This window comes from Takifugu rubripes, chromosome 2 (genome assembly GCF_901000725.2).
Source record: "Takifugu rubripes chromosome 2, fTakRub1.2, whole genome shotgun sequence".
NCBI lineage: Eukaryota > Metazoa > Chordata > Actinopteri > Tetraodontiformes > Tetraodontidae > Takifugu > Takifugu rubripes.
Genome location: NC_042286.1, coordinates 11,743,927 through 11,756,869, shown reverse-complemented (window position 1 = coordinate 11,756,869; position 12,943 = coordinate 11,743,927). Strand labels below are relative to the sequence as shown.

Sequence of the window (12,943 nt, the reverse complement as noted above, 5' to 3'; positions counted from 1 at the left end):
AATAGAACCTCAGCTAATCCATTACAATAATTGATTGACGATGCATCGGAGGTGGCCATGTAGTGAGCACCAATTACAGTCATGTCCTATTGCACTTTCAAATTGGCTCGGGGGTTGAGGGAAGCACATGCGGACAATCATTCTTCTGGGAAGCAGCGCAGCCTTACTGCGCGGCCGCGGCGGAATAAAGCTAATCTAATCTCGGTAAAACAACTAAACTGCTCCACGGCTCCCCTGGTAACCCGTTTAATTGTTGACAGAGACTACAGGCGATGCTTTAGGGGCCGGGAATAAACTTTCCGTTTGTGCTCAATATTAATTATTTAACCTGTAGGTGGTGCAGCGAGGTAAGAACTGGCTCTGGCTCAGGATTTAATCGGGTTATTGAAAGGAGTGTTTGCACAAACCTGCTGTAAAATAATCCCGTACCACGAGAACTGAGCAACAAACCATATTGTAAATATATATTAACTTTAATCTGTGGATGTTGACAGTAGAACCAGCCGCGGAAAGGAAATAAAAATATCTATAGCATGTGTGGAGAGGGTGTAGCCGGGGCGGCTGCAGCTGTATGCTAATTAGGCGCCAATACGCCAGGGCAGCACGCGCCGCTGATCAAACACGCGCATGCGTCTCGGTGGCGCACCGGCCCACGCGCCCCACAGAAATGACGAGGGGGAGAAGAGGAACTCGTTAAAATGCCATCAAAGCGTTCAGTCCCAACAAAGCTCGACTAATAGATGCGGAACAACAAGTAAAACTGGAGAGCCGGGTGGCTCCAGAGCGCGCAGAGGCGTCTGGGAGAACAGAATTCTTATATAAACATCAAACCCCTGACACACAGAAAATTATAAGCCATTTCTGAATTGTTTTTGTTCAACTTTAAACGGTTTTCAGTTTGTAAAGCTTTGATGTCTGGCCTTAAAACAGCGCCAAGGTTTAAGTAATCTGGGACTATAAATATAAAGAAGCTAACGGTGTGCGCCCGGCAGGTGAGAACGCACACTGGCCCATTGAAAGGAAGGCGCAGGCCTGCGGTTCAGCTCCGATTGTGTAATTATTTGACTTGTTCATACTGCAGCTTTATGCAAATGAGGGGAACAATGTGCGACGATGGAGATTAATTCCGCCCTGGTCTGCGGACTGAAAGGAGAAAGAATGCGCTCTCAGCCAAGTGGCGCACTATAGGCCCGCATTAACCAACGTAACGAGGGGGAAAAAAAGCCAAAAAAGACCAAGAAATCAAACAAACAGGCCCATAAAAAACCACGAGAACGCGGGTAACATTTCAGGAAAGTTGATTGAAGTCAATAAAAATTCCAGGCAGGAGGTTTCATCTTGATCAAAGTTCTCTTCTGGAGAACTTTGGCGGCCCTGCTTTTGTCTGGACCCCTGATTCCGCCCAGCACGCGTCTCGCTGCGGGCCAGATTGTTCCTGAGTCCCGTTTCACACTTAAGAAGTCAATTTGCCTTTCAAACGAAGGACACATTTAAAAAAAAAAAGAAAAAAGCACAGGGACATCCAGGCAGCGGCAGACGCAGCCATTGTGCACAAAGAGCAGAGGGCCTTCTTATTACTTATGTATGCAGCGAGGTGACTGATTTATATGTCGAGTTAAACTACCGCGACAGACACGTGCCTCAAAAAGAAAGAAACGCTCCTCGATGATGTTTGTTGGACGCAACTCTATGAAGACATCATAAAACAATCGCGCAAAGCGTTGAAGGCCGTGCGTAAATACGCGCGGAGGCGCGAGAAGATGACGAAGAAACAGAAAATACTCGAGTGTCAGATTTGCTGTTATATTCGCTTCAGTCGTTGGGTCAGAGCTCCCGGTTTGGATTTAATCAAGCTTGTCTTATCCTCATCATCATCCTAAACTGTGATGATGGTGGCAGTGACGGACATTTCCTTTTGGCAGCTCCGGGACCCCCACAGGAGAGCCACAAAGCCGTGGCACGTGTGCGGTTGCATAGGGGTCCATCAGACCGTAAAAAGAGGAGGGTCCCGGCGTGTGCCTCGGTCAGGGAGGGGCCGAGCGCACGCATTAATGTAATAAACCGCCAGCGCATCTGCTGAGCTATCTGCACATCCTCCAACGAAATCCACCAAACCCGCTCTCTGAGCCCTCCCACAATCAAATCCGCTGGGATCTTACTTTCACCCGATTGGTCGGGGACGCTGCAACAGGGGGGGCTAGAACAATAGCATCATTCCGGCATAAAAAGAGTGGAGCTATGCTTTGGCGACGAAAACATTTCAGCAACAGAAGGATCGATAGCGGGGAGATAAAGTCCCACAAGCTCCTTTTAAATAAACCTGGATACTCGAAACATCAGCCACCTGCCTGAAGTGCCTTTCCGCCCATCGTCGCCAAGATGCCCAAAGGATTCCTGGTAAAAAGAAACAAGAAATCTGCACATGTTTCCTACAGGACGCGGTCAGACGAAGATGACCTCCAGGAGCCACCCACCCCCGCTGCCTTGCCGTGCCAGACGGACCCCTCCCCGCCGATGTCCGTGGCGTCCAGTCCGGACCGCGCTGCGGCTTCGCCCGGTTTCGCCGCGGCCGAGGCGCCCGTGCCAAGACTGGGGAAGCCCGAACAGTTCGGCAACCCGGAGGCGGTGTGCCAAGCTCTGTACAGCCCCACCCGGCCCATCAGCAAGGAGCACGACAGGGAATATTTAGAGCGAAGTTTCAATCTGGGCTCACCTATTTCTGCCGAGTCATTCCCGACTCCCGCCTCCCTCTCCGGCCTGGATCACCTCGTGTACGCCCCCGTGGACTTGAAGATCGGCACTAGCAACAGCAGCCGCAGCGGCACCTCCACCTCCACCAGCAGCCTCCCGGCACCAAGCAACCAGGTCGGTACCAAAAGAGCCGCGGCTGACGGCACAGAGCGCAAATCAAAGCCCGCCTCCAAGAAACCCAAAGCCATCCGAAAACTCAACTTTGAAGACGAGGTGACGACTTCTCCCGTGCTCGGTCTCAAAATCAAAGAGGGGCCGGTGGAGGTGAAGCCGAGGGCGCACACCTCCGGGGGGAACAAGCCTTTAGGGGAGTTCGTGTGTCAGCTGTGCAAGGAGGCGTACGCGGACCCCTTCTCTTTAGCTCAGCACAAGTGCTCGCGCATCGTCAGGGTCGAGTACCGGTGTCCCGAGTGCGATAAGATGTTCAGCTGTCCGGCCAACCTCGCCTCTCACCGCCGCTGGCACAAGCCCAGGACCACCGGCGCGCCGGCGCTGCCGCCCGCGCAGGGCGTCAAACCCGAAATGGCCAAAATACCAACGCTCGGCGTCAAATCAGTCTCCGATGAAGCCAAAGACACGAGTGACAGAGACACCCCGAGTCCGGGCCTGTCCGAGTCGGGGTCCGAAGACGGCTCATACGACTGCCAGTTCTGCGGGAAGAGGTTCAAGCGGCAGGCATACCTAAGAAAACACATCATGGGGCACCAGGCTCTGCAAAAGAAAGTCCTGGAGGAGCACGGGATTCAAACAGGCAACCGCGTGCCAGAGCAGGCTTCGGTCTCATCCTCTTTATCCTCCTCCTTCTCCTCATCCTCCTCCTCCTCCTCCTCAGAGGAAGCCTCAAACCAAAGCCCCCTCAATCTGAGTCCGGTGGATTGCCTGCTGTGCCCGGTGTGCGGGGAGAGCTTCACCAGCAGGGCCAGCCAGGAGAGACACCTGCGCCTCATGCACTCCTCGCAGATTTACCCGTGCAAATACTGCCCCGCCACCCTCTACAGCTCGCCGGGCCTCACCAGGCACATAAACAAGTGCCACCCGTCGGAGAACAGGCAGGTCATCCTGCTGCAGATGCCGGTGCGACCCGCCTGCTAAGAACCCACAAAACTCGTGCCTTTCGCGGAGAGGAATTTCAACCATCAACAAGACAAAAAAAGAATTAGAAGAAGAAGTTACTGTAAAAAGAGTGTGTGATGTCACTGCCATAAGTTTAGGCCACTGAAAGGCAGAGCGGTTCGATGTTTAAGTGGTGTCTTTTCCATGCCAATCAGTGATTGTTCAACGCTTCTCTCTATATTTAAACGACATATAGGCCTATTTTGAGATTTCATTTTCTCAAATTAGTTTATCGGGAAAAAAAAGAAAAGAATACAAAGCGTTAGTTTGACTGTTAAAGGGTATTTTTTTAGGACAGCACATGTGTTCGACGATAGCTTCTAGACCTAAGAAATGTCTCCAGACTCTCAGACACCCTTCTCCCCCCGTCAAAGCCTTTTTTCTCAGATTCACCGACTGTGATTGCTCTTCTCAGTGTAGCTTTACAGGTTGGGAACGACAGAACTTATCAACCTTGGGGGGACAAGCGTGACTGAATTAGTAGAACCACAAATGCCTTTAGTAAATAGTCCGACAGCCTACGTACACATCCAAATCCCGCTGTAAAACTGCCTTAAAAAATAAATTCATAGACTGTTTTAATTTTGGATGCTGGCACATATTTTATTATTATTCTTGAAGATTGTTGCAATATTTTTCATCATATGCTTATTTATTTATTTATTCTAATTATTTTATGTAACTTATTGTTGTGTTGTGATCGTTTTCCCTGTGAATCGTTCTGGGAGTTTACATGTCGTATAGCCAAAATGTTTTGCTTTTCCCCCCCCTTTCCTTAATTTATTTTTTAGTTCTTTTGAGTCGAATTTACAGTATGAGTTGTGATCTTCGTCGTGGGTCGGGTTGTACTCTTCAATCTCCGCAGCTCTTGTAAAAAAAAATAAAATAAAAAAAAGTAAAAAAATATGAACGTAAAGCTCTTACTTTAGATGCAATCTTTTTTAAGGACGAGTTATTTTTCTTAAATGTGGCTTTTATAGCGCTTTGATTGTATGTGTATATTGTTGTTGTCTATTGGAATAATAATAAAAAAATATTTTCCAAAGGACACGTGGCTTCCGGTCGACTTCATAAACGCAAACCGAATGATCAACTTTAAACACATTTTTGATTACTGCACATAGCTCGATTTTTAAAAATAAATAAAAACACTATCACTTTAATGACCTCGCAAAAAATCTCCCACCTCTCACGTTTTTAGGACCACCACTCACTTTTCTTCCTTTATCTCAGTCGTCCTCCGCATCATTTTAACTGCATAAAGATATTGTGAAGCCCCGCCCCCCTCCCTTCCCCTCCCTCCTCCTCCCCCTGCCCGACCCTTCACCCCCCATTCTGTCGCTGATCAGACTGATGGGCGCTAAATCACCGCTCCGGTGGCTCAACAGACGCCGCTCTGCTGCCACAGAGATGCACTCAGGGCCCCAATCATAAATTCCCTTCTTAATAGAACCATCATAGAGGGTGTGTGTGGGGTGGGGAGAGGGGGTGGGGGGGTCACCTCTGCAGCAGTAAAACATCTGTTTGTCTCTTAGAGTCCTGCAGCTTTGGGTCGCTCCGTCGGGTGACTTGACGTGACCCGGAACAACGCGAACGGAGCTTCGTCGTCCTCGGAGGGGCCCCGGCGACAACACAAAAAGGACACCTGACGGGTGAAAATAGGGCTTTGCCTCGGTGTGATAGAAGGAGAAATAAAACGTGTCAGTAATGACAGAATGTCATCCTGCTCTGCTGTAAACAGTCAAAGACGGCAGCGCCCAGTCAGGTGAAAATGAGGCAGCATTAGGGCCCCTTTGCTCACGCCGTTTTAGGGATCCAATTACGGTCAAGTGCTTTTCTTGCGTGTGTTTGTGACCCAGGTGGAGCAGGGCACCTGTAGGTGCGACGACCGGTGCACCTGTACCCCCTGGTAAGGCTCCATTATCGCGGCCTCCCTGAAGCGGGGCTGAGCAGCAGGGGAGGCAGATGGGAGGAGGGTCAGGTTACTCCTGCTGCTCCCGAGGTCAGGAGGCACATGGCAACAGCAGCACACACACACGCACGCACGCACGCACGCACGACAGGAAACGCACAGAATTTCAAACTGATTTAATGAAATGTTTCCATTTTTCACATTTCTAATAAAGATCGCAGGACTTCAGTTGTTAAAAACAGTTTGATATGTTGACACGTAATAATGAAACTTTCAAGCTTTTTTCCCTCTTCTGTCTCTTATACAAACATTATTTTTTACAAGCATTAATATATTTATATATATTTGGGGGGGGGGGGGGGCACTCAGATCTGACACACTGTATAGGGATTTCTAAAAGGACAGGATAAAAGAAACCAAACTGATCTAGACTAATGCTTCACATATATTAAGACACGTCGTTTTCTTGGTCCAAACTAACATCTCCAGCATGTTGGCCGGCAAAGGGACAGCAGAGACCCCGTCCACGGACATCATGGACGAGCTACAATCTTGAGACAAGTCTCAGAGGAGGAGGGGGGGGGGGGGTCACTTTATACATTCTTCAAATAGGAATAAAAACGGATGTTCCCTCTGAGGGGTGTGTGATAAGAACAGAAGAGTAAGGCAGAGTAGTGCAACAGATGGGGATAGTGTTGCAGTCAGGGCGGAGCCCTCGGAGGGCAACGGTGTGTAATGTGTGTGTGTGTGGAACACCTGGCTGCCATGACAACTCGAGCGGGCGGGTCGGAGAAGTGAGAGCGGCGGCCTGGCTGTTGCTAAGAGGGCTGGTGGAGTTCAGCTCTGGCATGCTACATACCCCCCCCACACATCCGGCGTCCCCGCCCTGTGCTCCTCAGGAGAGCGACGTGGGAAGAGGATCATGGGAAAGAAGAGGAGGAGGAGCCGGTGCCACTTGATTCCATTCACAGATAAAGACGGTGCCGCACGCCACCTATAATGAAGACTAAACAGGGGACCCCTCAATTCAAAATCCATCTGTTGTTGTCGTGCGTGTTTGTGGGAAACAGGGCGAGCGCGAGCTTCAGAGGGACGGGGGCGGGGACAGGCTTTTGTCTCCGCCCGCTAACGAGGGGGACGCAACGCCAGGTTTCCACTGGTGCCTCCAACGACGAGCAAGTGAGAAGACAGAGTGATCACGAGGAACATAAAGAGGGTGTGGGACAGGGTCTTAGGGGACGGGGGCAACAAACAGGCACCGTGTGAGACGTCCTCACAAACATACGAGAACACACCTGTTCACCTGAGGCTGTGGCGGCGTGTTTTTTCCTCTTGACAACGCGGACAGCAAAAAAAAAAAAAAATAAAAAATAAAAAATCAGTGTTTCCTACCTCAAACCAAGAGACCAGTGGGGCTACAACAGCCGAAAGAAAGAGACCATCTAAGAGGATCGGTGACGGCGAGTGCAAAAACAAACAGCAGCAAAAAGGAAAACCTGGGAAGGGAATGTTGGAATGTAACCGGTAGCAGAGGAGAGCAGCAGGCGGGACTTATTGAATTACCGGACGTGAGCCCACGTTAACGACATCAGAAAACAATTACAAACGCAGTCTTTTCTCATTGTAGCAGGGCTGCATGAATCAAATCCTGACAAAAATCCATCGGAATTCATTTAAAAAAAAAGAATCATTGCAGAGAGAGAGGGGGGGGGATCCCCTAAACAGATTTAGAAAGTTACACAGACAGCATTGATTGTCCACTCTGGGATTAAGACATTATTAAAAAGCCACTGACTCCACATCCTGCGGAGGTCAGTCCCCATACATCAGTCTGCGCCTCCTCGATGTGGATGGGGGGGGGGGGCGTGGTCCCAGCTCAATCATGCTGCGGGTGTGGTTGAAGGTAGAGCGTTACGCGTTCCTTCCAGAGAGATAATCCTGCGAGATTACAGCAGTTTGCAGCTGCGCCAGTTCAGCAGCTTCCTCACGCTACAGAGATGAACGACAGAAGGAAAAAATGAAGGGAAAGAAATCTCCCACCCCCCCGCTAGAGTAAGAAAGGAATCTCTAACACTTCTGTGCTGGAGAATAAAACAATAAAAGTGAGGCTGGTTTTTTTTTTTTTAGATTTCTCAGTGTAAAACCCCCCCTGGCATCAACTTAAATAGCTTGGTCACATATCGTCCTCGGTTTAACAGCAGGAGCTGAAATGTATCACCAAAGTTAGTGATTATTGCATAAATTAAAAAACAAAAAAAATCCTGCTCGAGTGTTTGTGTGACACAAACTGAAGCGAAGAGAATCGGCCGAGCGGAACAACCGGGAATCCGGTGCCGTCGCCGCCGGGCCTGCGAGCTGCTTCTCTCCGAGGCGCGCGCGTCCCAGGAGCTCAGTTGGAGGATTTGCTTATAGCGCTGGCGGAGCGGCGGAGCTTTCCAGAAACTCGGTTCTTGGTGGCGCGGGGCATCGTTGGGGAAACCTGGTCCACGCAGTCGGCCGAGGCTCCGGTGTCGGTGCTCGTGCTGCCGGTGAAGGAACCTGGAGAGGGATGGAGAGACGGAGGGGGGGTGGGTGCGCGGACAGAACCGGAGGTGCTGAGACGTGACGCGGGGCTCGATGGGCTGTTAATCCCAGCATGCTTTGTCATGCAGGTGGCCGCTCCCATTACAGAGATTACCCAGTCTGCCGATTTTACCCCGGCGTTAACAAAACCGACGGCGTCGGCTGGAAGAAGGTGTCAGAATTGAGTCTTTTTTTTTAACCCCTCATAGCTGGGAAAGAATGAAGATTTAAGAGGTGGATAAAAGGCTCCAGAAATAAGGTGCCCTCCACATGCTGGGCAGAGAATAGTGAACAGAGAAACCCTCTCTCCCTCTCCAAATGTTTATGTGCTTGCAGTGAGTTAAGGCAATTTCAGCAGATATAGAAAAGCAAACATTCCCTTGGCAACGTGACGGTAGAATGCTGTGAATGGCAATAAAATGATGCATTATGCTCTTCAGAACATGCAGAGCTTGCCCATTGTTAAAGAAGGGCTTCACATCCATGATTACAAATTGTAAGCCTGGAGGTGGGCATAAAATACTGGGAAGGACAATTGAGTGCTGTGAATAGCGCCCTAACTTCCCTGACCGAACCCCGGACTGTGCCCCCCCCCACCCCCCACCCGCCTCCAGTTTAAACAACGTGGCTGCTTTGTCAATATGGCATCTGCTCGCCTATTTTCTTTCCGCTCCTTTTCTTTGCTGCCGTTTTTCTGAAACATCTCAAGTTGCAGCAGCTAAAAGGAGCGGCAGATGGCTGCAAGTAACAGACACTCAGCAGCACAGTGGACACTGGCAGCATCCAGGGCTGCAGGGAGCTGGCTAAAGCCCTGCATGTGCATTGTTAAGGGTGATGCGGGGGGCACCTGAGCGGGCACCCTCTCATCTGCATGTGAATACAGGCAGGGTTAAAAATGCGGGCAGGCCAAATGGGTGGAACAAATCCTGCATTCCTGTATTCCCCAACTCATTCCTCTAGTAAACGCTGCATTTTCTTAACCCAAGTCCAGAACGCAGCCGCCCATTAAGGCTAATGTACAGGGTAACGGTGTGGTTCCATCCATCAGCCGCCCGACAGCGGCCATTAAAACACGCTGCTCAAAAAAAAAAGTCATTGCTCCCGCGTGGCGTAATGATGGTGGTGTTCACTGTAAAGCCATACGTGAAGAATGTTCTTATGAGCGGTTAAAACGCCTGTCCAGGAGAGGCAAACTTCACTGCTATCGTCGTGACGACTCCTGCTCGGTGCAAACTCGTGCAGCGAAGGTTGGCTTAAGAAAGGAGAGACTGAGAGGAACCGAAAACAAAGAGGGTCTTTAAATGGCCCCGCTATCCCATTGGTCCCCTCTGCAGCAGCTCCAACAAGGCTTTAGACGACAAAGACGTCTTCCAGTGCGGCAGGTGTTAGTCTCAGAGTCTGCCCCAGGCAAACAGGCACACTCCAACAGGAGGAAATGAGGGAGGGGGGTGGGGGGTGGGGTGGGGCGGGTGGAGGGCTTGAGCAGGGGGGAGAGGAGAGAGAAGTGTTCGGTAGGGGAACAGATAAAGGCGAGCCACATGCAGAAGCAAGGGCCAGAAGTGCAGCCGTATTGTTCATGCTGCTACTTAGTCAGGTGCTAATTGTCCCCGTCGTGCATCACTTTCAATTACCAGCCTGGGCTAAACCACAGGACCCCCCCACACGTAAACCTGCCTTCTCTTTGTCAGAAGACTCAATAAAGCACGTTAGTACTGAATGGAAGAAAAACGAAACAGAAAAAAGGAAGCGGTCGGCTAGGATGAGTGAACGTGCGGGGTGGGGGGGTCCATTGGACGGTTTGACTGGGGCCTTACCTTCACTAAACAGTGTTTGGACCTTTAAGATATATATTTTTTTAATCTAAAAAGGGAAAAAACAGAGTAGAGCATCATGAGAGAGGATTAGACAGCGAAACAAACCACACTGTTGCAGAAAACAACACAACGGAGCTGAAAATCGAAGGATGGGGTCACATATTCAGACGGCGAGGGTGCTTCTGGGGTTCGCCGGCGCTAAAAGGGTGAAAGGCGGAAGGAGGTTAACTGATTCATCTTAAGACATATCAACAAGTGCCGCTTTGATCCAGAAGCCTTGAGGCCATTAATGGCTAGCCGTTACCTGAAAAGAAAAAAAGTCTCTCCAAATTTATGATCTAAAGACTGAAAGGTGGGCAGTTTGCAACAGTTGAGGTCTAAAACCAGCGTTATTGCTGCAGATGGTTACAGGGTGAGACAGGAAAACAGTGCCGGGGCACCTCCGATGCTGAGAGGAGCTTTTAAGTCATTTAATCCACTTGAGACAAGTACCAGGGTTCTTGTTTGCTGTTATTCATTTGGGAGAACATTTGAAACAAATAAGAAGGAAAAACATGATAATACAAACACTGCAGAGCAGAGGGGAGGGACTCTGCTACACAGAGACTAGCTCATGCAAAAAGCCATTAGTGGCAGGATGAGGGTGAGGCTGCATTCAGGAATATGGAGGATGAGGCCGTAAAGGACGATGAAACCAAAAAGAAGGAGGGCTGAGGAGAACGGGAAGACCAGTGAGGGATCAACATGCGGCAGCTCTAAATAAAGAACCGCTCCCTGGTTACTTAATTAAAGTGAGTCATCAGTGGCCAAAATGAATGAATGGATGGTTGGAAGGATGTTAGTGGGCATCATGCCTAGTGTGGAGGAGGCAGGCAGAGTCTTACAGTCCACTTTGGCCCAAGGGTACTCCATGTCCCAAACCATCCCCGGCCAACGCCTGCACGCTGTCATGGAGCATGGATGACATGTTAGAGGCACTAATGGGAGCCAGAGCAGGATGGAATGAGCACAACATAGCATACGGACGCACGCACGCACGCACGCTCTCACAGACGGGAGGGAAGGGGGCATGTTAGGGCAGGAGCACGCAGATTATTGCAGAACGGCAGCTGTGGCGCCCAGCGATGCTGCGCCATGTATGAATGATGGAAGGTGACAAGGCCAGGTTAGAAGACTGGTGGACAGAATTCTGAATGGAGCAGCCTTACGGTCAGCTCAACAGAGAAAATTTATAATAAAAAAACACCCGAACGTGACAATAAAGTTCCCTCCATCGGACTCGTAACTGCTAGGACGACTGTGCAGCATCATCTGAGGGGCGTCTCGGTTAAGATATGAATGGCCAGACTCACACAGGCGCCCTCACATTAATCTATTTACGCTCCCGGATTCCGGAGAATTACAAATGGTCGTTCGGAGCGAGTTTCCGCAGCAGTGAGGGCGACGCGGCAGCCGTACGGACTTCATTACAGAACATCCTCTCACATTAGCTGCCAGGTTTGCCGTCATATGTTACGGTCTGCGGTCTCGGAAACCCCTTGGCATACATCGATTCATCACGATCGCATGTTCCCCTTCATCTCTAACCGGCTCCGTCTGCTCTTAAGCCATCTAATAGAAGAGGCCTGGGAGGAGGGGGGGGGTGGGGGGGCAGAGGCCATTCTGGGTGAATTCACACCCCTGCAACAGCGGTTTGCTAATGTGGATGACTGTGTATTCCCTGCCTGAATATCACACCTGCTGTCAGAGATGCTCGAGTCCTCCACGCACACAACATTCAGACATTTCATTCTCACATGCCAGCAGACAGGGGGAAAAAACCCCATAAAATAGGCTTTAAGTCACCAATAAAACCTACAGGTGCTGACAGAGGCGATAATGACACGGCGGTGTGAGATTGTGTGAAAGCCATTCTTGTCAAGGCGCAATGTATGCCGGGACCCAATAGAGTGGAAAAGTGTGATCCCGTATTGATTTTAGTGCCGTTGTGGATCGATCGGAGTTGGTACAAGTATGGAGAACAAGATAAGATACATTTTCCATTCTGTTCATCCTGGACTGATAAGAAGGCTTTGCTGACATCTGCCAGCTGCTGTTTGTCGGTCGGATCACTTAAGTACCGCGAATGAGCTCATAAGGGCGAGCGCGCGCGGACGCGCACGCACGCAGAAGCGCATGCTCTGTATCGCCGCTTAAAAAGCCTCCTTATATTCATAGGGAAAGTAATTGCAGTCAAAGTAGCAGTTGGCAAACAAGAAGAGACCAACGCAGCAGCACGAGGGAGGGTTGAGGAGGAGACGGCAGCGTGTTTGAAGTCGGTCGGACCGTCCTCGTTTGATATTCATCGGCCAACGTCGGCAACCAGGGGTGAGACAGAGGTAAATGGGAGTGGCAGATGTGGAGGACGTGAAGAAAGGGTGGCAGGACGAGAGATGAGAAGGCTCCGATCTAACGGCTAAAATGGAGGCGACCTGGAGTAATGACGTGACGGGGGGAGGGGGGGGGGGGGAGGATTTCTCACCTGTCCCGCTCATTGGATAACCGGGAGAGGGGGAGAAGACCTGCGAGGCGAAGTCCTCAAACGTCACGACTTCTCTGTGGTTCTGCACGATGGCGTCCAGGTACAGCGCCCGCTCCTCATAGCTGGTCCAGCGGTGAAGGATGTAACGCAGATTAGGAGGTGGCGGAGTTACAAAATGAGACTCGTTATTTCAGACTGCGGAATTCTCGTGAAACAAGTCGCAGCGACAGCCAAAACACATCACATTGTTTCACTGCTTCACCGCATTCA

General features: G+C 50.3%; 2 protein-coding genes across 8 annotated transcripts in view; one reads left to right on the top strand and one right to left on the bottom strand.

The window, feature by feature from the left end:
* Positions 1-2,212: 2,212 nt before the first annotated feature.
* Positions 2,213-4,887, top strand: insm1b (insulinoma-associated 1b). The gene has a single exon (XM_003962416.3). It carries the CDS (start codon positions 2,380-2,382, stop codon positions 3,841-3,843), a length of 1,464 nt encoding a protein of 487 aa, XP_003962465.1. The 5' UTR covers positions 2,213-2,379; the 3' UTR covers positions 3,844-4,887.
* A 1,050-nt stretch (positions 4,888-5,937) lies between these two features.
* ralgapa2 (Ral GTPase activating protein catalytic subunit alpha 2) overlaps positions 5,938-12,943 on the bottom strand; it is a 56,965-nt gene continuing 49,959 nt past the window's right edge. For 3 of the 7 annotated variants that reach the window (XM_029826559.1, XM_029826572.1, XM_029826567.1), the window contains 3 exons: positions 12,674-12,795; positions 11,037-11,096; positions 5,938-8,314 (listed from right to left, as the gene is read on the bottom strand). In XM_029826559.1, the coding sequence (XP_029682419.1) occupies positions 8,166-8,314; positions 11,037-11,096; positions 12,674-12,795 (331 nt within the window). In that variant the 3' untranslated portion in view covers positions 5,938-8,165. Of the gene's footprint in view, positions 8,315-10,152; positions 11,097-12,673; positions 12,796-12,943 lie in introns of all 7 variants that reach the window. The other 4 variants (XM_029826562.1, XR_003885940.1, XM_029826575.1 and 1 more) reach the window with 4 other exon arrangements.

What these genes read in the sequence shown, in the direction of transcription:
- insm1b (XM_003962416.3), top strand. Translation starts at nt 2,380, where the DNA reads ATGCCCAAAGGATTCCTGGTAAAAAGAAACAAGAAATCTGCACATGTT.